Source organism: Ammospiza nelsoni, chromosome 7 (assembly GCF_027579445.1).
Source record: "Ammospiza nelsoni isolate bAmmNel1 chromosome 7, bAmmNel1.pri, whole genome shotgun sequence".
Lineage (NCBI taxonomy): Eukaryota > Metazoa > Chordata > Aves > Passeriformes > Passerellidae > Ammospiza > Ammospiza nelsoni.
The window spans coordinates 21,157,730-21,180,010 of NC_080639.1; the positions used below are offsets into that span (position 1 = coordinate 21,157,730).

General features: G+C 39.6%; 2 protein-coding genes across 8 annotated transcripts in view; one reads left to right on the top strand and one right to left on the bottom strand.

Moving 5' to 3' along the window:
- Nucleotides 1–3,739, top strand: part of STK39 (serine/threonine kinase 39) — an 80,778-nt gene extending 77,039 nt beyond the window's left edge. For all 6 annotated transcript variants that reach the window (XM_059476300.1, XM_059476298.1, XM_059476299.1 and 3 more), the window contains one exon: nucleotides 2,238–3,739. In XM_059476300.1, coding sequence (XP_059332283.1) covers nucleotides 2,238–2,312 — 75 coding nt within the window. In that variant the 3' untranslated portion in view covers nucleotides 2,313–3,739. The remainder of the gene's footprint in view (nucleotides 1–2,237) is intronic.
- An 11,601-nt stretch (nucleotides 3,740–15,340) lies between these two features.
- B3GALT1 (beta-1,3-galactosyltransferase 1) overlaps nucleotides 15,341–22,281 on the bottom strand; it is a 95,516-nt gene continuing 88,575 nt past the window's right edge. For both annotated transcript variants that reach the window (XM_059476189.1, XM_059476188.1), the window contains 2 exons: nucleotides 20,825–20,863; nucleotides 15,341–20,251 (listed from right to left, as the gene is read on the bottom strand). In XM_059476189.1, the coding sequence (XP_059332172.1) occupies nucleotides 19,042–20,022 (981 nt within the window). In that variant the 5' untranslated portion in view covers nucleotides 20,023–20,251; nucleotides 20,825–20,863 and the 3' untranslated portion in view covers nucleotides 15,341–19,041. The remainder of the gene's footprint in view (nucleotides 20,252–20,824; nucleotides 20,864–22,281) is intronic.

Genomic DNA, 22,281 nt, shown 5'->3' on the forward strand with positions numbered 1-22,281 from the left:
CACTGGATTTGAGCACTTGTATGCTACTTGATTAAAACAAATTTTATTGGTAATATTTAAAGGGGTTTACAGGTCTAAGTGTAGCTAATCCTATATCCATTCAGAAAATTCATTTGAAAAGTACTTCTTAGTCTAGGATTAGTTGCTAGTATTTCTGGACAAGGAGTCTGGTTAGTATCTCTCTGCTTACAAGTTGCTGTTACTGGTATTTTACTGGTAAATAATATTTCTATTCATACAGCAAGCTGTCCATCTTTGGGGTGAAAAAGGAAGAGTTTGTCTTTAACTATTTTTGTATTTAATTATTACTGAAATAGTAAAGAAAATTTTTAAAGTGAGGTGCCTGGATGGCAGGGGTTGGATTCCCTCTCCTGCATATTTTATAAACAATGTATCTTTGCTCTTGCAATGATGTAATTCTGCAGAACATATATAGTATTCACTATCCCCTAGCTGTCTTTGCTAACACAGAATGAAAACTTCCCTGTATGATCCAGCTGTCCACACTTTGGGAAGGAGGCTGCTTTAATACAAAAATAATCTTGGAAACACTCAAGGAAACACAAAATCATTGCACAGCATAATTCGCATTTTGTGCAAAGACTTTAGTTATGAAAAAGGGTGGAAAGAAACCCAATAATGAGTGTGTTCAGTCTCTACCAAGCACTTTTATTTTGCAATTTGTGTATCATATTTTTATTTACGCTAAGCACAAAACACAAGTTAATAGATTCCAGGGGCATTAAATAGACATAATACTTATTGATAAGGAAGGCAAGGGAGTAGAAGTCTATTTTTAGGCTGATGGGGATTTTGAAGTTTATAATGAATTTAAGGCATTTGAATATCTATATTCATTAGATATGTTACTTAGCATGACTTTGAGGAGATTGATTGATAGCTAGCTAGAGAGTAGAACAATGTTAGTAGTAGTAGCAGCACTTTTTAGCATTAAATTTTAAGTGCAAAATTCAAACTCCATTTATTTGGTAAAATCCCAATCCAAGCACCATTCAGATATCTGAATAGTAACCAGGAGTGATGATCTCAGACCTTTAATTTGCTGCTTCTGTGGAATAAGAGATGTGAAATACTATCTGAAGAGAGAACTACTGTTCTCTGTGTCTGCTCAAAGTAAATTTGAAGGGCTAGCCTGATGTAATACTTCAACAAGTGTCTACACAGTTTTTATTTCTTGTCATGAAAATTCAATGGTTTGTGTCAGTGCACCTTCTATGCTCAATCTGAGAGCTCTTAACCCTACAGCACATGTTCACAAACCAGTTCTATTAAAGGGTTCAACTGCTACTAATGCAAAAAAGGATCAAAAACTTTTTGATAGGGTGGACCAATTGTTCTGTTAGAGATATTTTGTGATATGCAAAAAATCTGGAGGCATCTGTCATAAGTAAGTTAGCATTGCACTTTTAATCCAATTCTATTAATATTTTGACTTATCTACCATACAGATAAAAAAGTATAAACCCCTTTATTTAAAGTGCTACTTTTGTCCTACAAAAGCAACTGTGGTGTTTAAAAATTGGAACAGAAATACTCTGCCTCCAGCGTATTTTTTCTAAAACAGCCCTAAAGTAATTGTTTCGTTCTCAGCAAAGTGGTTTTATATTCTTACTGTTATATATGGAAAATGAACTGATTATTTGTGCCAATTTGTTTTGAGACAAGCTTTACTGAAGAATCTAAACTGTGCAGTTTTAACTACTAAATTGTACCATCAGGAGGGAGCTGTCCTTTTGCAAATATTAGTATTTACTATATAACTAAAGACTGTTTCAGTTTCTTGTTTAAAAATTCATCTGGTTGGTGAACTAACTTGGTGGCTGGACTCATGAGACATTTGCTGTGTACCACAAGCACAGTGGTAAAAAGTGGATTCTATACATATGTATTAGATGCTCTTCATGAGGGAAAACTGTTTACTCCCATGAAAAAGCAAATTTGGCTCCAGTCTGGAAAGTTTGTTTTAAAGATTTTGGGTATTTCAGTGCCCATTTTCCAGTATTTTTTTTTCCATAATTTTTAATATTGACTACAAGAGTTTGCTAAAATTAAGGTTGCAATTGGTTGCATGCTGACTGAGGACACATGAAGCAGTCTGAAAGCTTTCCTTCAATCAAGCTGTTTGCTGACTGGGCAATATGGGGAAACTTTATATCCTGGCTGTCAAATGCTCCTTTGCAGCATGATATACTAAACATTTCTGTTTGTACTTGCAGGCCTCTGGCTGTGATGGCACTGAGATTCCTGATGAAGTGAAACTGATTGGTTTTGCTCAGTTAAGTGTCAGCTGATGTCTGTCCCTTGACCCCAAGCCAAATTGTGAGATTGCAAAAAAGCCAGCTTAGATGCAAAGGAAAATTAATGCACCACACACTGAGTTCTGCTTCATTATCTAGCAATTCACAAAGTCAGAACAAGCAAAGCCCACAGCTACACCGCTGCTGTTAATGTTCAAAATGCTCCTCAATGTCTCTTAGAAGTTGATTTGGATTCCCCCAGAGTGAAAAGCCTGTGGAAATGCTCTCTCTCAGGTGGCTGTGTTTATTGGTTACAAAAGGAACTTTCTATCAAGCTTACTTCTTTCACAGACTTTGAGTGATACTATTTTACCTGTACTTGTGGTTGATAATACTGCCTCTGTTCTGTTACATTTAGAAATTAACATACATATAAAAGTTTAGAAATCTTAGCCAAACTTGAATTCTAGTTTAAAAAAATTACTGTGAATTTTATTTTTCATATATTTATGCGTTACACATACTAGTAATAAGAAAATTATTTGACTTGATTATGTGCTATTTGCAGTTAATCTCCCACTATTTAAAAAAGTTTCAGGTATGTCTTTGAAGTATTTAGTAACTTCTAGGGGTTTCTTGAAATCATTTGATCTGGCATTAGCAAGCTTTTGTTGGTTGTGTGTCAAAAAACCAGTCCACAAACTGATCCTCAAGGGAGTGGGAGGTGCCTTGCAGATATTAATGTTTTAAGAATGTGCCTGAGGCTGCTGATATAAATAATCTCAATTTTCTAGAAGTACCATACATATGGTACAATAAATATAAATATATATAGTTATCTGAGCGAGGAGGGGATCTACAGTAGCAAAGGTGTTAGAGTATTTTGACTATGCTTTATTGGGGAGTCGATGAACTAGAGCTACTCTGAACTGTTGTTAAGGTAGAATGCTTACTGTGTCCATCTCTGGTCTGACTTACCCTTAATGATAAAAAACAGTTACATACAAGTGAATGAAAACTTGAAGAATGGAACTGAAGCTTTATTTGAAGTTCTGCTAAATACCAAGGTGGAATGAAAATAATAGGGCTTTGTGCAATGATCAAGTAAAACTCTGTTACAAAGAAAACACTTTGACCCAAGTAGCCCTCTGTTTAACCTGTGACATAGATGCTATGGAGCTAGGGAACCTTAGAAAGACTTCCACATTTGGAGGCATGTTTCTCAGAGGTTACACTTTAAAACTACTTCCTAGTTAATCCTAGATAAGTGGCAGCTCTTTAATGTACTGAAAATGGCAAATATATATTGTTAAGAGAAGTTATTTATAATGCCTTGTCATAATCGTTGAGGTGTTCTAGAACTATTTGCATACGACTCAATGTAATCCCATCCCATCCTACTGTTTACATGATGATTACTCCAAGATGACTGCAAAGATTAAAAAAATAAAATTAAAATAAAGATGTATTGCACAAACCGATTTGTATTTTGAGTTTCCATGCTCCGAGTGGATTACAGAGTTGTTATTACAAAAGGCTGCTGCCCTTAGTTGGGGAGGAGGAGGAGGTGGAGAGGGTAGCTTTGCCTTCTTGCTCTCCAAGACTCTGCCGAAGCCATTTTTCAGGCTCCCAAGGGCTTACTTCAAGAAATAACTGTTATTCCCGGGACAGACCCTGTGCTGCTGGTTTGTGTGGACGGAGAGCGGGACGGCCCGGGGTGGGGTCGGCGGCCCAGGTGAGGCGCCTTGGGGGGCCGGTCAAGGCCCTTCGGGGCTGAGCTGGCTCCTGGCCGCCGTGTGGCTGCAACAGGCCGTGAGTGAGCCTTTCCCCAGGCACTGTGTCTGCGGGCCCCGGGCTGGGCTGGCTCCTGGCAGCAGTGCGGCTGCGAACGGGGAGTGAGCCTTTCCCCGGGGCCTGGGCACTGTGTCTGCGGGCCCCGGGCTGGGCTGGCTCCTGGCAGCAGTGCGGCTGCGAACAGGCCGTGATGGAGCCTTTCCCCGGGGCTGGCCGCGGCCGGGCGGCGGGCAGGCCTGGCCCGGCTGTGCGGCCTCAGGGCGCAGTGCAGCCGTCTGTGGGGCAGGACCGGTTCGCAGCTGGGAGTTCACCTTTGTGCCCGAGTTGAGAGTAAGTAAAAAAGGGACCTGAAACGTGCACATACCAGTGACCCAGGTGATAACTTGCAGCCCTGCGATGGGGAGGGGATAAATTCTGAGCGTTGCTATGGGATTATTTTAATGTATTTTTCTCTAAGCATTGCACTATTATTGACTAATCCACCTGCACTACTGCTACAATACTTTCTCAGACGAAGTGAATGTTCAGGGAAGCTTCTTGTTTTCACTGTTCTTTATATATATATCAATATATATAGAATATGTATCTGGATGAAAATCATGTTCCATTCGCTATACACCTCCCCAGAAGCTGGGAAAAAGTGTTGGGATATGAGTAGCAACTGTCAGAAGTGCTCATCTGCTGTGCTGGTTGGGGCTACAGGCGGTATCTAAATAAAGAATCTAATGCTTTAATTGAGGCAGGCAGCAGTATTGTACCAAGATAAAGTTGTAACAGTTGTTGCTCACTTGTGGTCTGATGCAGAAACATGGTGATGCTCCTGTGGTTCAGTGAGGCAGCAAATTCGTGTGGCACTGTTGTCACAGCTGTGTTGGGTTTTAAAATTTTTTTCTTGTTTTTACTGCTGAGATATTGTGTATAAGTACAATGTGAGCAAAATGCATTTTTGAAAAGGTAGAAAGAAAGGGTAATTAAAGCTTTAGTGTGTTAAAATAACATTTGTAAGTAGTTTATACTTTTAGTATATACAGAAGGTAAAAAGAATTTGAAAATATATAGTGCATTGCAGTAGAAAGCAGTGAGCAAGCTGTGATGAGTAGAAGTAAATGGCAAACATCATAGCAATTTATATTACTATTAACACATCATTTTTATTATTATATACACATTCTCTGTTGGATAATAAGGAAGAAATCTAGCAGCTATTCATTGTTCATGTTTTCATGAAAAGTGTTAAGAAGCTGGGTGAAGTTCTTATATATGTGACATTACTTGCCCCAAAATAGTGGTGGTGCTGGCTACAGCACCTGTCTTGTTTGAAAGAAAAGGTCTCTAATTAATGAGGTGAAGCTGGAACAGGGGAGCTACCATGTAGCTGTCTCTAAGGCCAGGAAAATAGGGCTTAATTAGATGGTGCTAAAAATATAATCATCTGTATGGTGATTATATGCCAGTGCCTGCAGCTGGGCACTTGCAGGCTCTGTGGACTGATTAGTGTCAGGTCCATGGAGCCAGCCATGCCAGTGTGCTGGGCTTCAGCTTGCTGGAAGCAGCTCTGTGGACTGAGATGAAAGTCAGTCAAAACGCAGTTCTGCATTTATTAGTTTCAAAGTGTTAGGATGAATATAAACATAGAATTTAGCTTAGCACAAAGCCAGATCTGGAGACTGGTTTTGCATGTGTAAAGGAGTGGGAGAGAAGGGACATTTCCAGCCTTTTATCCTGTGGGACTCCAGCGTGGGCTTTAGGCCAGGAAAGCTGTTTCCCATGCTGGTAACATATGCTTTTTGTGCCAAGAGAACAGGAGCACATGTCTTCCTTCTGACAAGTGCTGACCTCACAGCTTCCCACCAACGTGTACAGAGTTGTGCGTTCAAACTGCAGTTCAGCTAGCTTGTTTGATAAGTATTCTTGTTTTCTAAAATATTACCGCATGTACCATCACAATTTCCTCTGTTGCCCTAGAACACCCTTAGTGAGTGGGAGTGGAAGGAGGAGCAGGGAAATTAGTCAGGAAACATAACTGAATTTCCTCTCTCTCCTATGTTCTCTCCTAAGATAAAAATGTGTGCCTTTTCACATAGCTTGGTCCATTGTCACATCTCCAGTTTTGGGGCTTCCAGAGCAGTCCTATGAAATTTGATTGTGAGGCATCTCTCTTCAAAATGTTTTTAAACACCGTTATTTCTCTGAGAGGGAATGCTGTGTGCAGCTTATAAATGGTGTGCCTCCCCCTCATGCTTTTCTTTAATCAGAGATCTGTTTTCCTTTTCACCACCTACCTCTGCATAATGATGTTGAATGGTGAGATTTGCCTGTGCCTGAGATCAATTAGCTCTGATGAGGAATCTGACACAGACCTAAAACATTGCTAATTGAGTGCATTGAAAATGCTGATTTCTATTTAGCAGGGAGCAGAGGATGTTGCCACCCGTTCCCACCTTACCCTCCCCCATTTTAACAAAGCAGCAAAAAAACCAAAAGAAAACTTGTTGATAACAAATAGCAGTTAGTCTATTTTTTCTCTGAATCAATTATGATAGAACTTTATTCAGTCACTTGCTGTGGGTTTTTCTGCTGCTTCAAGTGGGCAGCCTTTCCACTGTCTTGCAGTGTACTCATGAATGTGCATGCACCAAGAATGGTAATTATTTAAAAATGAGAAGTTGGAAAAGGATCAGGAACCTACATCTTTGGGTTCCCTGTGCATGAGCTTTGCTAATGAACAGCCAGGTTTGCTCAAACCACAAAAACTCCAGCAAAGTCTGGTTTCCTTGCATTTTGTTGCACAGTGGCCCAGCTGATGAAATAATCCAGGCATGTTAATTGAGCACTCTGACATTTTAGTTATTCATTTTCCCTCAATGACTAAGAGTAACATTGCAATGGACATAAAAATGTGGTTTTATATCTGCTTTATGATTGTTAGATTGATGCTCATCAAGCTGCTTTCACAGTTGTGTTCATCTGAGATGTTCAAGCAAACTGAGTAGTTGAGAAGCTGTCTGCTACTAATGACATTGCAAATATGGGCAATGGTGGCTCAGTGAGCAATTACAGAGACATGGAAGAGTATGTGGTAAGAAGAAGAAATATAATTTTCCCTGCATAAACCAATAAGGAGGCAATCTTGCCCTCTTTGGGACATGCATAATTTCCAAGCATGAATTTGAAAGGCTGTGCTTGTTTATTGTCTCAGTAGGGTGTAGGAAATCACTTGTGCAAGTGGATGTGTTTATGTAGAGGGACAGATATACAGAATAGAATTGGAGTAGATGGAAAATACATGCCTTTCCTCATTTTTTCCCCTTCTAAAAATTAATAAAAAATCAGTAATATTTCAAATAGGGAGGTTTGTTTTTATTTATTTATTCTTATGGAAAGAGACCAAATTATTACCTGGTTCTTTTTCATCTATGTAATCATTCAGACTCATTAAGGAAAGATGTTGTTCATGAGTAGGAATGCTGGGGTTCTTTAGATTTACTTTGAGTAAAAAGGCTTTTTGAGTTGTGCCATGTTTACTCTGTAGATGCCATCAATCTAGTTTTCTTTCCTTTGAGGAAAATTGAGTTATGACATATCAAAATGTATAGGAATGTGTGGTTGTTTGGTAATACAATTGTCTTTTCACATAAAAAGCAGTGTGCATAGCTGTCATCAACAGGCAATTACAAGTAATGAAGTAGAAGAACCAGAGAGTGTCTAGAGGGTTTGAGTAGGTGGACTTGGTGCTACTCTTGTCCTATAAAAATAAATCAGTAGGCAAAAAGATTTAACCTCACAGGTAGTAAAAGTGCTGTGTTCTGGAAGACAGGCTGTGTAGCACTAAATTGCTGCTTTAAGGGAGAAGCCTGCATTTCTACCTGCATCTGTTTTTGAAAGTATGGAATTGGTTTTATGAAGCATTCTGGTATTGGGAGGGGGGAAAACCCACCGGACTGCTTCCCCCCTAACCCTGTACTGTGCCTGTGGTGGTTTATAATGGACAGGGCAAGGAAGGCTTTTGAAGACTGTTACCTTATCTCTGGTACTTGTATTAAGGTTGCTGAAAGTTTGGTTGTTTCCTTCTGGCAAATGAGAATCTTTTGTCACTGCTCTGCATTGTGCTACTGCTCTGCTATTGACCAAGGAAGAACAACGTGTAAATGGTCAGCAAACACAAGGATTTCGGGAGAAGGGAGGCGTGGGTGTCAGTGCTGCCTCTCCGGTCGGGCCCTGCTGCTCCCTCCGCTGCTCCCCGGCGGGAACTGACCTGGGCTCCTTGCTCTGAACGTGCCTGAGCCAGAGGTTAGCAGGGCTCCATTCTCATGGAAAAAGTGCCTTCCTAGAGGTACATTTACTGTGCCTTTTTTGCAGGACTTTGTACTTAGGCAAAGAAATTGATTTTATGCTTTCCCAGGTTGCTTCTGTTGCAGAGATCTTATCACATAAGCTGAAAGCTTCAGTTTTCTGATAGTGAAAGATGGGCAATTTGTGAAATTAAATAAAATTCCTAACCCTTTTTTCCAGCTTTGTGGAAAGCTTTTTGTGAAGTGTTTACAGTGAGGGAAAGTGCAATAGTTATATGGTTGAGGTTATTAAACCTGCAGCTATTCCCATCATCTCATAGAATCAGCTAGGAATCCTGTTGCATTCAGGATCTATTTCTCTCTAACTCTCTCTCTTCTCTCTCCTTGTTAGATCACCTCTGATTAAAATAAAGCACTGGAGCATTTACTCTGCATTATGAGAAATAGGAAAAATGTGGGGAAATCTGCCTTGAATTAGAACAGAGGATCCAGAGGGAAGGACCATTATTGAAATCTTGGCCCCATGAATTACTAATACTTCAAAACAGCTTCAGTGGGACTAAAATTTCACTCCCAATCTGTGTCGATTATGAGCTCCTCAGTTTACTCCTGGGGCTATAAAATGGAAAAGGGTCCAATCCTGATTAAAGAGTAGGTGTGATTTGAATGGAAGGTGATTACTAAAATCTCTCTGCAGTCTTCTACCCTGCTTGTGCTGCAAGCTCTTCTTATTTATAATAGCATAGCAGAGCTATCCAAGCAGAAAATTACACCAGAGAGAAAGAGTTTTCTGATTATCTCTGATTAGGTTCAGTGCTAACCTTGTAAATTTGCCTGTCAGGTGGGGCACTGCCAAATCGCCCATAAACCTGATGCTCTACAAAAGATGGAAAGGGAGAGGAAACACCTGCACTTTGTATTGCTTGTTGATTTCTTTTTTGTTTTTTCTCCAAAAAGATTTTTGCAAAGATGAATCTAGACTCTGGGATGAGAGCTACTGAGCTACAATTTAGTTACATTAATTACTCATTTAGAAGTGCCTTGTGTTCATGGAATTCCTTGTATTTATGTGTATGGATTTATATTTGTTATATCAAACATGTAATTTTGGCCTAAATGCAGTGACCTGAGTTTATTGGGAAAGATGTTAGAGTTGTGGGAAGAAGACAGAATGTGTACTAATCCTCCTGAAAATGCTGCTTTTCATCATGATGTGGCTCCTGATGTGATTAAAATTGCAATTTCACAAATATGTACTTTCAGAACTGTTCAGATAAATCTGTTGCCAATTGTCTGGTGTGTTCCAGGCAGCTGAAAATCCCACAAATGATGATGTCTCACCCATTGTGAGTTATTGCTTAAAGCAAATACACGTCCTGGCATTACAGCAAACTTGAGAATAAACACACAAATTAGAAGCAGTGGTGTACATGAAATTTCAGGACACGTTTATTTTTCTAAAGCTTTATTATCTGACATAGGTTTCAAAGAAATGAATATTTTTCTCATCTGCAGTTCCCACGTTTTTTGTCTAGTCCTTGTACATAAGGTCCCTTTGCTCCTCCTTCACCTCTGGGTGGTGATGATGTGGTGTTCTCTTTGCTTCCTGTCATAGGAGGGGTTGGGTTGCAAGGGACCTTTAAAGGGTCATCTGGTCCAACCCCCTGCAAGGAGCAGTAACACAGAGTCATAGACTGGTTTGGGTTGGAAGGGACCTTTAAAGGTCTTCTAGTCCAACACTCAGTCTTTGATTAGATCAGGTTTTCTTGCTCTCCAGCAGTAGCACAGCTAGTAAAAGTAATACCTGGGAAAGGGCAGTGCTGTTTGCCCTAATGTCTCCTCATGAGCTGTCACCCATCTTCACAGTACTTGCTGAGGAAAAAGCAAATTTTTCTCATTTTATTTCTGTATTTCATGTCCATGTTGCCAGCCAGCCATGCACATACAAGTACAATTTTCCAGATGGATTTTTTCTGGTTTTTCTTTTAAAAGTTTGCATTACATTAAGCTTTTTTTTTTTTTTTTTCATTTAAACAAAATGCAGCTTTACAGAAATTGTGATGCATTAAAAAATAGAAATTAAAGACATAGGAAAGAAATTATGAAATTATTGCTGGAAAGGGCAAACATGGCCAGGTGGTAGTTTTAACATTGACAATTCATATGATTTTTAGTTTAGTTACTGATATGTCTGTCCCAGCATTGAAATAAAATGTAGTGTACTCCTTTGAAGTGGTGTATCTGTGGTGTTTAGCAGAAGATAAAAGTGCAGGCTTGTTTTCAATGACATTTCACACAGCAATTTCAAAAGCATTAAAAAAATTCAAAAGCATTTCATTTTAAATGTTCAGGAAATAGGCGATTTGTCACAAATGAGATAACTTTGTCTGCTAAAGGTTCACTCTCCTTAGTTCATAGAAATCCTAAAATGTAATATTTTGGGCCACCATAATCTTTCCTCCAAGTTAAAAGTGCTCTTCCCCAGTGTAAAATTTGTGCCAAAGTGTAACCAAAGATCCTGCAAGGTTTTTGCCTGCTTATGCCAGAAAGCTTTCCTAAAATTGCTGCTACAGGGTTTGATGACCATTACTGCTACAGATTTTGTTTGCCTGTCTGATACAGGTGTAGTGTGCTGTGGTACTTAATAGGCTAGACATTTTTCTACTTGTTGACTTTAGGGGATTTTGGGTCTTCCAGGAATTCAAGACAAGAAGCAGCATCTGGAGTTTAAACCTTAAATTGACTAGAGTAGAGGCCGAGATATTTCAAAACCTGTTACGTGTGCTTGTGGACCTTCTTCCCAGTGTCTCGTGTTTCAGTAAATGCCTTTGTCCTAAAGAAGGGCAGCAGTAATCATCCCACACCAGATAAACTGCATGTAACCAGTGGGGTATTTTGGGGAAAGTAAGGGTCACCTATTTACATTTACTTAATCTGATCATCTTCACCTGTCTCTGAGATGCAATTATACATCAATATCTATCATGTTAGGCATGTGGTCCTGTGTGAATGGTGAGCTTTTTTGGTCATGTTTATGAATTGATAAAACAAACAGCCAACAACTATTTTGTCAAATACTGACTTGCAAGGCTCAGTTTATTTTCCTATAGGTACTACACGTTCTAAGTCCTTTTTAATGGAATCTGTGAACCATTGTGTAATTTATTGTGCCAATTAACACAAGCCAATACCTTTGCAAGTAATTAAATCAGTTTAAAAATGTTGCACAACTCACCCATCTGTTTGAAGTGACAGCTAAATTGCAGTATAATACAATTTAAAAAGCTTACTTCCATAACCTCTACTTCTGTGACAGCACCTGCACTGTGTGCATGTATATTCCCCTATTAAAAAATGTAATTTTAATTACATGCTGTATATATTCTTTATCCTAGCCCATTACTTTTATCCCCATGTGTAGAAGTGCTGAATCCAAGAAACAAAGCAGTAAATAATGCTGCCTTTTAATGAGCAATTAAAGCAGCCCATCATCAACCTTGGCATCAGCTGTGTGACTAATTCAAGGTCCAGCTATGCTCAGAATGAAGCGGTGCTGGGGAAGTGCAGGCAGGCTCATCCTGACAGGACACCACTCTCCATGGGAGCAGTTCTTCATTTCATAACCCGTCCTGCCAAAGTGGTGGCAGACGTAACACAGAGCTGAGTGCACCTCGCACGGTTTGTCCTGAACGCTCTGGGCCTTTCTGTGGCCTTTGTGAGGGGAAATGGCGTTCGGTGTAAAACTGATTAACCTCAGACTGTAAGGAGTGTGGGCATGCCGGCAGCTGCTGCGGAATTGCTGGCGCGGGTCGCGGGGCTGAGGCTGCGGATGGAGCTCGGGGGACACGAGAGGCCGCGAGCCGCCAGCTCCGTGTGACAAAGGGCGCCGGTGCCGCGGGGATGGACACGGCGGGAGCCGGGGCTGGAGGCGGTCAGAGCCCGGCCGTTCCCTTGTTGGGAGCGCTCGGCGGAGCGTCGGACCCGGCCGTGTCTGTGTCACCCCGGCCGTGCCTGTGTCACCCGGCCGTGCCTGTGTCACCCCGGCCGTGTCTGTGTCACCCGGCCGTGTCTGTGTCACCCCAGCTGTCTGTGTCACCCCGGCCATGTGTGTCACCCCGGTCCCAGCGGGGCAGTAGTGTCCCTGGGAGTGCCGGAGCCTCGGGAACGGCGCGCTGGGACATTCCCTGCACAGCACCTGCCATGTCTGTAGCTGCTGCAGCCTCGCAGACTCAGTGTCTGTTCCAGAGGCTGGCGGAAGTTCGTCTTCTGCTGTGAATGTGTTATCAGTAAGATAAGCTGTCCTGTGTGGTGAAACGAATCTGATAATGCAGTTTTTGATAGCTCAAAGACAGCGACAGAGTACTGCTGTGCTCAGCCTTCATGCAAATACTCTGGTAACAGATTCAATACCAGATGTCTGACTGTTAGGGAGATATGAGGAGAGCAGAGGCGACACAGAGAGCAGAAGCAGATAAAAAGGTTAAAACATTGAAATTGTGGAAAAAAGCATACTTGATTAAGTGGGAGTTAAAGTGAAACATGAAAAAATGCTGTTTTGAGTTCTGATGAACTATCCAAGGTTGTGAGGAAAGGTAAAAGGAAAAAAAGCCAAACAACCTTAGACTTGTGATAGTGATCTCTGCAGGCAGAGGCAAGATGAAAGATGATAGATCTTTTTTCCCCCATATACCTGAACTAGGTAATATCAAAGAAAAGATTCTTGAAGAAACAACTTAAAGTGCTTGTCCCTTGAAACTTGCTGAAATCAGTTTGCCAGGTATTATACAGTGTAGGACTGTAAACGTGTCAGGTAAGGGCCCTCTCTTCATAGAAACTCTGTGTTCTTGTCTTTGTGGCTGGTTTGAATTGATACTTGTAGATGAGAGAATACTGAGTCATACAAAATCAAATAAAGAAAATTGAAAGAGTTTAGGAAATAACAGGGAAATGTACCAGATTGAAACATATAGAGAGTACAGAAGGACAGTGGCTAAGTGACTTTTGTAAATCAAGGGAAAAGCTTGTAATGATGCTGTGGATTGTTCTCTGCTTCCCTCTTGCTTTTACTGCTATCCTAAGATAACTGGAGGTCCTGTTTGTCTTTGGAGAAAGATGTCATGTTAGAAAATAGGCCAGAGAAAGGAGCTCTTAAAGACAAAAGGGATGCTTGATAGATGCAGATATGGTAGGTGTTAGCCAGCACACCTCAAGTTTGGGGTATTTGCTTCACCCAAATAAAAGCTGTCTGCATTACAAAAGCACCACACTTAATTCTGTCCAGCTTGATATGTAATGCTGCCTTTGCAGAACAAGTGCTCAAGGATAAATCTTGCATGACTAATAAATGCCTCTTGCTCTTGGCTCTTTCAGGTGAGGCAGAGCTATAATGCAGATTCAGCTAATATGCAGACCTAGCAGAAAAATGTTTTTTTTTTTCCTGTGTTAGGCAAGTCATCAGAGGAGATTCTTGACACAACTTAATTGCAGGTGCGGTTGAATAAATAAGGTACACTCTTTCTTTTTTTCTTCTCCCCAGATGACTCCTCTTCTTCCCTTTCAGAAATTCATATTTTTTAACAAGAGAAAAGGAAGCAGATGGTATTCAGTACAATGTTCTGTGTCATATATATATTCCTTTTTTGGTGCATTGCTGCTGTAACAGGCCAGTGTCAGCACTTTAAAGAAGGTTTTCTACATGCTATTTTCACTTAGGGCACTGCAAATTTCTCTGGAAAATCTATGAGAATCAATTAAGTAAATGAGAAAATGGAATGCTTGTAATTAAGATAATCAAGCTACATGAAATCTGCCCTGCTAGTGCTGATATCTGTATATCTCCAAGCTGTCTATTAATTAAACACCATGTAAGTGTTGCAATTAGACTCAGGCTGCTTTGGTGGAAACAAGAGAGATGAAAACGATTGGAGGGGTTTTGCTGTATGTGAAACTCTTGGTTGCTTTAAAGCATCTCAGTGTGGTTTGTAAGGTTGCTGCATTGCTGCAGACATTCCTGGGATGCCTGAGGACTCTGTTGCAGGCTGCAACTACTTCTGGTGACCACTTTGGTTTGCCAAAGCTACCTTTCTTCTCAGGGGTGGGGTTATTTTTCCCTCCATTGCATAAATGAGTTTTGGATATTGAGCTCCAAGGGCAGTGGAAAAGAGCTTGGATACTTTGTTCTATATAGGAAACTGCAGGGGAGAAGGGGGAGAATGAAGAGGAGAATGGGGAGAGATGAATTTTTCTGACATTCTTACAAGAAAAGGGACTTCTTCCTACTTTTGTGTTATTTAGGTTTTTTACTTTTATTTTGATATGAGGACCCTAAAGTTGGCCAGACCTCCCTGAGAGACAAAACAGTATGTTAAGATATGTGTGTTGGGAGACAAAGGCTACATGGGACTTCCTGAGCAATCTGAGTGTACTCAGACTGTGATTCTTCATTTATTTTCTGGCGCTTTGTGGGGTGTGGGGAAAGCAAAAGGCTCTGTCATGGTCACTGTGTCTGTGAGAGACTGGGAGGACCCCTTCCCTCTGCATGGGTGACCCAGCTGATGATACAGCAACTTCAAACACCTTTATTGTGGTTTTATGAGATGTGGGTTTTGGGACATTTCTCCTTTTCTCCTGTGTGCAGCTTTTGATGGCTGCAAGCCCACACATTAAGACACCATGCCAGTAGCAGAAGAGCCCTGCTGAGGGTGCCAAAAAGCTTTGCCACTTCAGACTGGCCAAACCTGGGTCTCATTGGCCGGGGGTGCCAAAGCAGCTAAATAGGGCAGAGCAGGGGATGAGCCCGTGTGCTGCTTTGCCAGATATTGCCATGGCTGCATTAATATTACTGCTTTGAAGTTCACAAGCTTTAGATGAAGTAATACACCTGATCCGGGTGGACATCAGCTTGATGAAGTTGTTGCACAAATAATGACTAAAAGTAATATTTTGTTTGGCTTATTTATTTTAATTTAAAAAAAAAAATCTGCATTAACAGCACAATATTCTTCCTCATGACAAATGAGCCAATTCACTTGTTTTCAGGTAATACAATTTACATTTCTAGAAAGAGGTGAAGGAGAAAACTTACAGGACACCTTCCATTTTTCACTTGATTTTTTTTATTATTATTTGACATTGATACAAAAAAATAGTATCTTGATTAGCAGCTTTGCTGGCAATCCCACAAAACTGTAAATAATACATTAATCTAAAAGAATGCACTCCTACAGACACTACAGATAAAACAATATATACAATTTAGACAAATAAATACATAAGTACAGCCAGTCATATATAATGATACACCTAAATTTCGGTTACTGTTGACAAGCTTTTCTAGTTAATTACACTCTTCATTTACAAATTGCCATTGCCATCTACATTATAAAGACAAAAAACCCTCAAAGAATCAAAATTAATACTTAACATTATTATTAGGAAATGTGGAAAATGAACCTTGAGGATTCTGTTTGAATACTCTCACAGTTTTAGCAAAATAAAAAAGGAAAAAATGCTTTTGTGAAAAATTCCTCCTAAAGAGAGGCACTTTCCCCCCGGCTGTTTCGCTCAATGTGCTTTTTCCATATGCATTTTGGAATCAAAATGTGATTACAGTCAAACTTTTGAAGTGACGAGAAGCCAGCATGTTTAACCAAGTTGTCATTTGTCCCATGCCCAATGAAACAAAATTACCTTTAAGTAATGTAAATATTTTTTTGATTAAAGGAAGTCTATTGAAAACATTTGTTTCTTAACAGCGTCCCACATGGCACAAATACCACTGAGTGGAAGGGAAGACTGTCCCTATAAGTAGATGTGTTGCTACCTTTCCATATCCAGTTTCCAATAGTGAAATTCATGAGCAAAGTGAAAACAATAAATCTAAGTGTAACGAGCTAATGAAATCTAATACCAGAAAATTAATACAAGTAGAAAATTAGGATTTTGTTGTGTTGTTTTAAATTCACTTGACAGCAAAAGAAAAAGTATCTTGTACATTCAAAAGTTAGGGCACACATGCTTAAGGCTCTTGAAACACTGGACAAATATAATGCCTCACTCAGCTCCATGCATAACAGAATTCTACATAGCAAGCAGACTGACACATATATACAGCTGAATACAGAAGAAAATGCCTCAGAAATATGTACATCAGTTTCAAGATGAACATTTACATTTCTGTTGAAGGTCTGTCTATTTATAAATGGCAGGAAATACACTTTTTCAGATACTATTTTCAAGGTGTACCTTGCAATTATTAATGCAATCTACTTGTGTTAGGAGAAATTCAAGGCTACCATGCTGCTTGAGCCCTGAGGTATCTGGACTGGGAGCCCTGCTGTCCTCCTGGTTACTAAGCAAAGGCCACAGAAGCATCAGCAGAAATAAGGCAACCAAATCCATTTGTTTGTGATTCAGAACCCCCAAATTGCTGCACAGTGCAGAGGGATAGCAGCAGTGATTGCAGCCTGCAGGTTCAAATTATTACAAAATATGTTCTGGGCAGGATGGCATCTGTGCTATCTGATTTACCCAAGGGCTAGGGATGAATTCCTCCCGCATTTCCATTCATAAACAAGAATATTATGGGACTTATGTAAGGAACTCTGAACTTCACCCAACCAGTGTGTTAATATATTCACTTATGCAATTAGTTGTACCTTGGAAGTTCTGGATTTAATAGGACATAGCAGCTTTAACAAGGACTAGATCAACTAGGGAAGGATAACTCTTTAATTATGCTGTAAGAGATTTAGTGTTCTTATAAAATTACTGGGGTTTTGGTTTGGGTTATTTTTATTTATGAAGGGTACACAAGCTCCTGTTAACAGTAACTCCTAGGCTGCCTATTGTGTAGCTTCATCTTCAGATCTGACATAGATTTGCTTGAGATGGTTCCTGCTAGTGCCTTAAAAGCCAGGTACACTTTACCTTATTTACAAGTAGTTTCTTTTGAAATGATAGTGCTGCATCTGTGAACAACACTAACAATTTGCCATGAAACTGCAAACCTTTTAGGATAGCATCTTCATTCCTCTGTTACTGTTCTAAAGTGCTGGCTATGTTTATGGCAAAATCAGGTCAAAGTTTCCCTTTAAATTCTTCTTCAGTTAATTTCTGACAACTGTATAGACATTCTGAATAACATACAGACTTAACAGTTTTGCATATGTTACACATAACGCCCACTGCAATGAATGAGACTGTGTGTGCTGAGCATGGTGTGAGCAATCTTCAGCTGATAATGTACGTGGTGAGTTTTGGTTTTTTGTAACTTGTGTGTGAGTTCTTCATTCCAAGTTATTTACTGAGCAATACCATGTTTCACCTCCTTATTATAAGGTGGTACTGAATAGAGATGGTCTGAATTTATCAAAGAGTTTTCATGATATTTCATAAACATTCATATTCAAAATACGTATAAGCATGTTATGAAATTTGAATAAGTCTTGTGTACTTGATCTCCTGAGTGGGACCTCAGTGAGTATTGACTGTGATGAGTAAACTGAGAACTTTAAAAGGTTTTTTAAAAGGATATAATTTGTGTAACTTTAATAGATTTTGCTTAAAACCCCTCTCTTTTGCTGTGAAATTTGTACATATATGTTATGTATTCTGTTGTATGTCCAGTCAACAGAAAATTGATTGCATTCTTTTATTGGGCTAAATTCCTCATTTCTACACCATTAAAAATCTGTTAGGACTTGTTTCTATATGTACTGCAGCACAAAGTAAAGCTTCCCCTTAAAAAGTTGCTTTTGTGTTACTTGTTTTCAGGTAAATAGTGCACTGACTGATGTTGAAATGTGCTGTTTATTGACACTTTTAGCAGTCAGGATAATTATATATTGCTATTCAAGGTGTTTAATGGAGAATCCATTAATACTAATGACAGACATTGCCTTGCTTTGAAATTAAGAGTTAAGATATTCATGCTTTTCTCATATATTTTAAAGATAGTTTTTCATACATTTCCCCTTTATTTCACCTACAGATTTACTTAATTTTTAAATTGTGTTACATATTTTATGGGCCATTTAAGAAGTGTAAAGAAATGGGCTATTCTGAAATAATTTAAAGTAATGCCATTTGGTGGATGAAAATATATTTCAGTGTGTGGGTTTGTTTGTAAGGCCAATGAAACTTTGATGTTCTTACCTGTCTAAATTCTGCTATTATACCATTAGTAAGCTATTTGGGAATTGCACAAGTACTATAAAATACACATGTCAAAGTAGGTACATCATTTCAGTGCAAATGTATGCTGCTTAATTTATTAACAAGGCTCTAAATAGAGACGGTTGTAGGGTGTCAAAAGGAGAATAAAAGTATGTTTGTAATTCTTCATTTCTTAGAGCCTGAGTCTTATCTCAGAGGCTGGGGTGTGAATTATTAAGCAGCTCATAATAGTTTATTACTGTCCTTTTACACACAGATGCAAGAATGGGTATGTGCAATAGATGATAATTTACAAAATCTGAGATTTGACTCCAGATTCTTTCAGTTGGCATAATGTCCTTATGAAAAAGAGCCTGAAGTTTGTAAACCAGTAGTCAAAGTGAGAATGAAAAATCAGTCATTAAAAAGCCTCTCACAGTTAATATCCCACAGTTTAACCTGTAAGTCAGCAGATCACTTTGTCAAAAAATAACCAAACTCAACCAAAATTTAAAAAAAAGGTATTTACATCTGTAAAAATCTTAACATCTAAGGTGTTTCTTGCTGGACATGTCATTCCAAATTTTGTGCATTTCTTCTGGTGTTATCTGGTGCACTGTGATCACCCTGCGGTACCTGCACAAGCTGTAGGCCATTTTCCAGTGATTGAAGCCACTGTTTTGGAAGGGGTGAATGCCCAGCTTCCGAAGGCAGAGTCCAACGTACACATCTTCAAGATGTAGAAGTCTGGTATGAAGGGAGGTTTTGTAAATCAGTTCTGCTACATCAGCTGAAAAAATGTAGCCAGTGCCTGAACAGAAGGGTGGGTAATTGCTGTCGGGATACAAATCTCTGGGCATGTACCACTTACTGCGAACATCTCTTATTGGTCCTCCATTTATAACATAACCTGTGAAGTACCTTCTCCTTGGCTTGGTGTTAGGTTTCAGCAGCTTATAAATAAGATTGTCCATATTTACAAAAATATCACTGTCTGTCTTCATGACATACTTCGCTTTTGAACAAAATGTTGCTACCCACCTCATCCCCATCAACGTTTTCAGAGTGAGGTTATGGTAAGAGTCGATAAAATCTTCCACAATAATGTCATGAAAAATTTGGCTTTCTTGCTCTACCATTTGATTTAACACAGGATCTGCATTTTTTCCAAGAAGAAACAGTGTGGAGATTTTAATTCCTTTGAAGTTGTTTTCATCGCCCCATGTTTCTCGAATGGCCTGCCTTGCATCAAACTCTTTGTGAGTCGTACTGATAAGAATGACCAAGAATGGGGCGCTCTTCTCACATTTGTTGGGTTCATTGATAAGGAAGTCAAAGGAATGTGGATTTATAGGTCGAGTTCTTATGTTGCCAAAGGAAACGTTTTTTCTGGCTATGGATATGCTACTGACCTGTCTGTGGCCCGTGTAGGAAGAAGTCGGACGAGTTATACTCAAGTACCAAAGAGCACTTGCCCAACAAACTACTGTCAAAATGTATAAACACGAGACCTTTGAAGCCATTGTTCCTGTAGCTCTTCTATTCCACGTGACGAACAGATAGCCTTTGTAGCGTGAGTGCACCTGTGTCCTGGAGAGGCAGCATATTATTAATGAAACTTGAAAGTTCGATACAGAAAAGTAACTCTGTACTCATTCATGGATCTCAAATAGGAGCTATTAACCCTGATGATACTCAACTCTTCTTCTTTCACTGGCAGCGGCTTCCATTTCTTGGAATTTTCTGTTATTTCTGAAAAATATGAAGAAAAATTTTCCACTGTGAGACCATAAAAGCCTAGGGCATGAAAAATGAGCTTATATATAGTTGGCCATTAATAAGATAAGTGTCTTAATGCATTTCTCAGATATTTCTTTTTTTTCTCATGAGGTACCAAAATGCAAGGTAGTGTAATGGAATAGAGCAGTGTAACTGAAGTAATGCCTTTATGATTGGTAATTTCTCAAAGATGGTTTTATATAAAAGAAGATAAGCATGCATAGCATGTTGACCATTTAGATAATTTTAAAAGTATATGAAAATAATTTTATGGTTTCTAGCATTTTCTTGCTTCTTAGCATTTCTTCTGGCCAATCTTTCAAAATGTCCTGTGGAACATTTTAAAATTTTTTAAAGAATGAAAAATAGTGTACTTTGTTCTAGGATCAGCAGCATCTGTGGCAGCTATGCACACAAACACAAGTCTAATTTGGTCTAAATGTTAATATGTGTCCTGCTAACAAGAACACACTTTGGTGGAAATCAGACAGAATGGAACTGATTGGGAAAGGTACAGAAGAGAGAGAGATATGTATGCTGTCTTACCCATGCAAAGATCAGCGCTCAAGTAGACTCCATAAAAATCTAAAAATAAAATAACACAGTTCAGTTATTCTTATTGGTTTCCTTCTCCTCTCCCCCCAAACCAGTCTTTCCATGAGCAATCCTAATTTGTGGACCATGTAAGATGAATCACGATGGCAGCCTAGTAGTGGTGGTCCTTCACTGGCTGGTGTGCAGGGAGTTGCCTGCCTGGACAGGGCTCTGGCACTGGCAGCCTCATCTTGGGCTGTTCCAGTCTTGCCTCCAGCATCAGGTATTTTTCCTGGATTGAGGGAATGTTACTGTCCTGAACCTTCCATTGCTCTTGGCAATTTTTCTGGGAACCAGTTCAGTTTATCATAATTTTGTGGAAATGAGACAGGCTGCCTCAAGCCTGCCAGCTCAGTGCTGACTCCTCCAAGGCACATCAGTAGCTGGAGAGTGCCTGCAGGCTCCACCTTCCTGAGTTTTACTGTTGCATTACTTCAGAGCTAAAGGATAGTAGAAGCATGCAACAGAGGAGCTTTTTGCAAGAGTCTCAGAAATATTTAACATTTACTTTGGATAGAAGAAGTATGTATTCAGATAAAAAGATAGAAGCCTTGTCTTAGAAACGTCCTCTCTGATTTCACACCACTGACACACTGCAGTCAGACCACCCCCTAGGCAGGCCATCGGAATGAAAGGACTTTTAGGTACCCTGTGCATTATTTCACACTGAGGTTTAACAACAACAGAGAAACAACCTGAACATTTGCTAAATCTATACAGATTGTATTCTCCTTATAAATTCTTACAGCTAGTCTTCATTACATGCACTTTTAATTGTTTAATGACCAGAACTCACATGCTGCTCTTCCCTTTCACAAACTAGGGTAATGTGAATTTTTTGCCTGTTTCAGAGCTTCATCACTTTCAATTTGTTTTGCCCTATAACTGGGGAAATTTAATTATCTAGAGGTGGGCTATGATCTCCTTCATTGCTTGTCACAGGACTCAGAGTTTGCAGTCTTTTCCCATCAAGCAGTACCAGCAAATGTTTGGGAGCAGTGCATTTAATTGGGATCTCTAATTGTTCCACAGGCTGCAGAAGACAACAGTCTTGGGAGGGCAGACACATGTACCTCCTAAATAAATGTGGTTGTGATAAATTTATACACAGATGCTACTGTAATGTCCAGAGAGGAGATGTATCATGCTTTAACAACCTGCTGTGATACAGTTCTAAGAAAGGCAAAACTCATCCCTGGTCTGGTAGGTTGGTTGTGTTTCTGGCTTCACTGTGAAGCTCTGCTAATGCTCCCACTGGAAATGCCAGTGAGGAAAACCACCAAGTGCAAAAAACCATAATATAATGAAGACACAAGAGTGTCAAGTCTAGAAAACTGCATTAATAAAGAAAGAAATACAGCAGTCGTGGATTGGAGCTGTAGAGCAAGAGATGCATAAGTTGGTGTGTT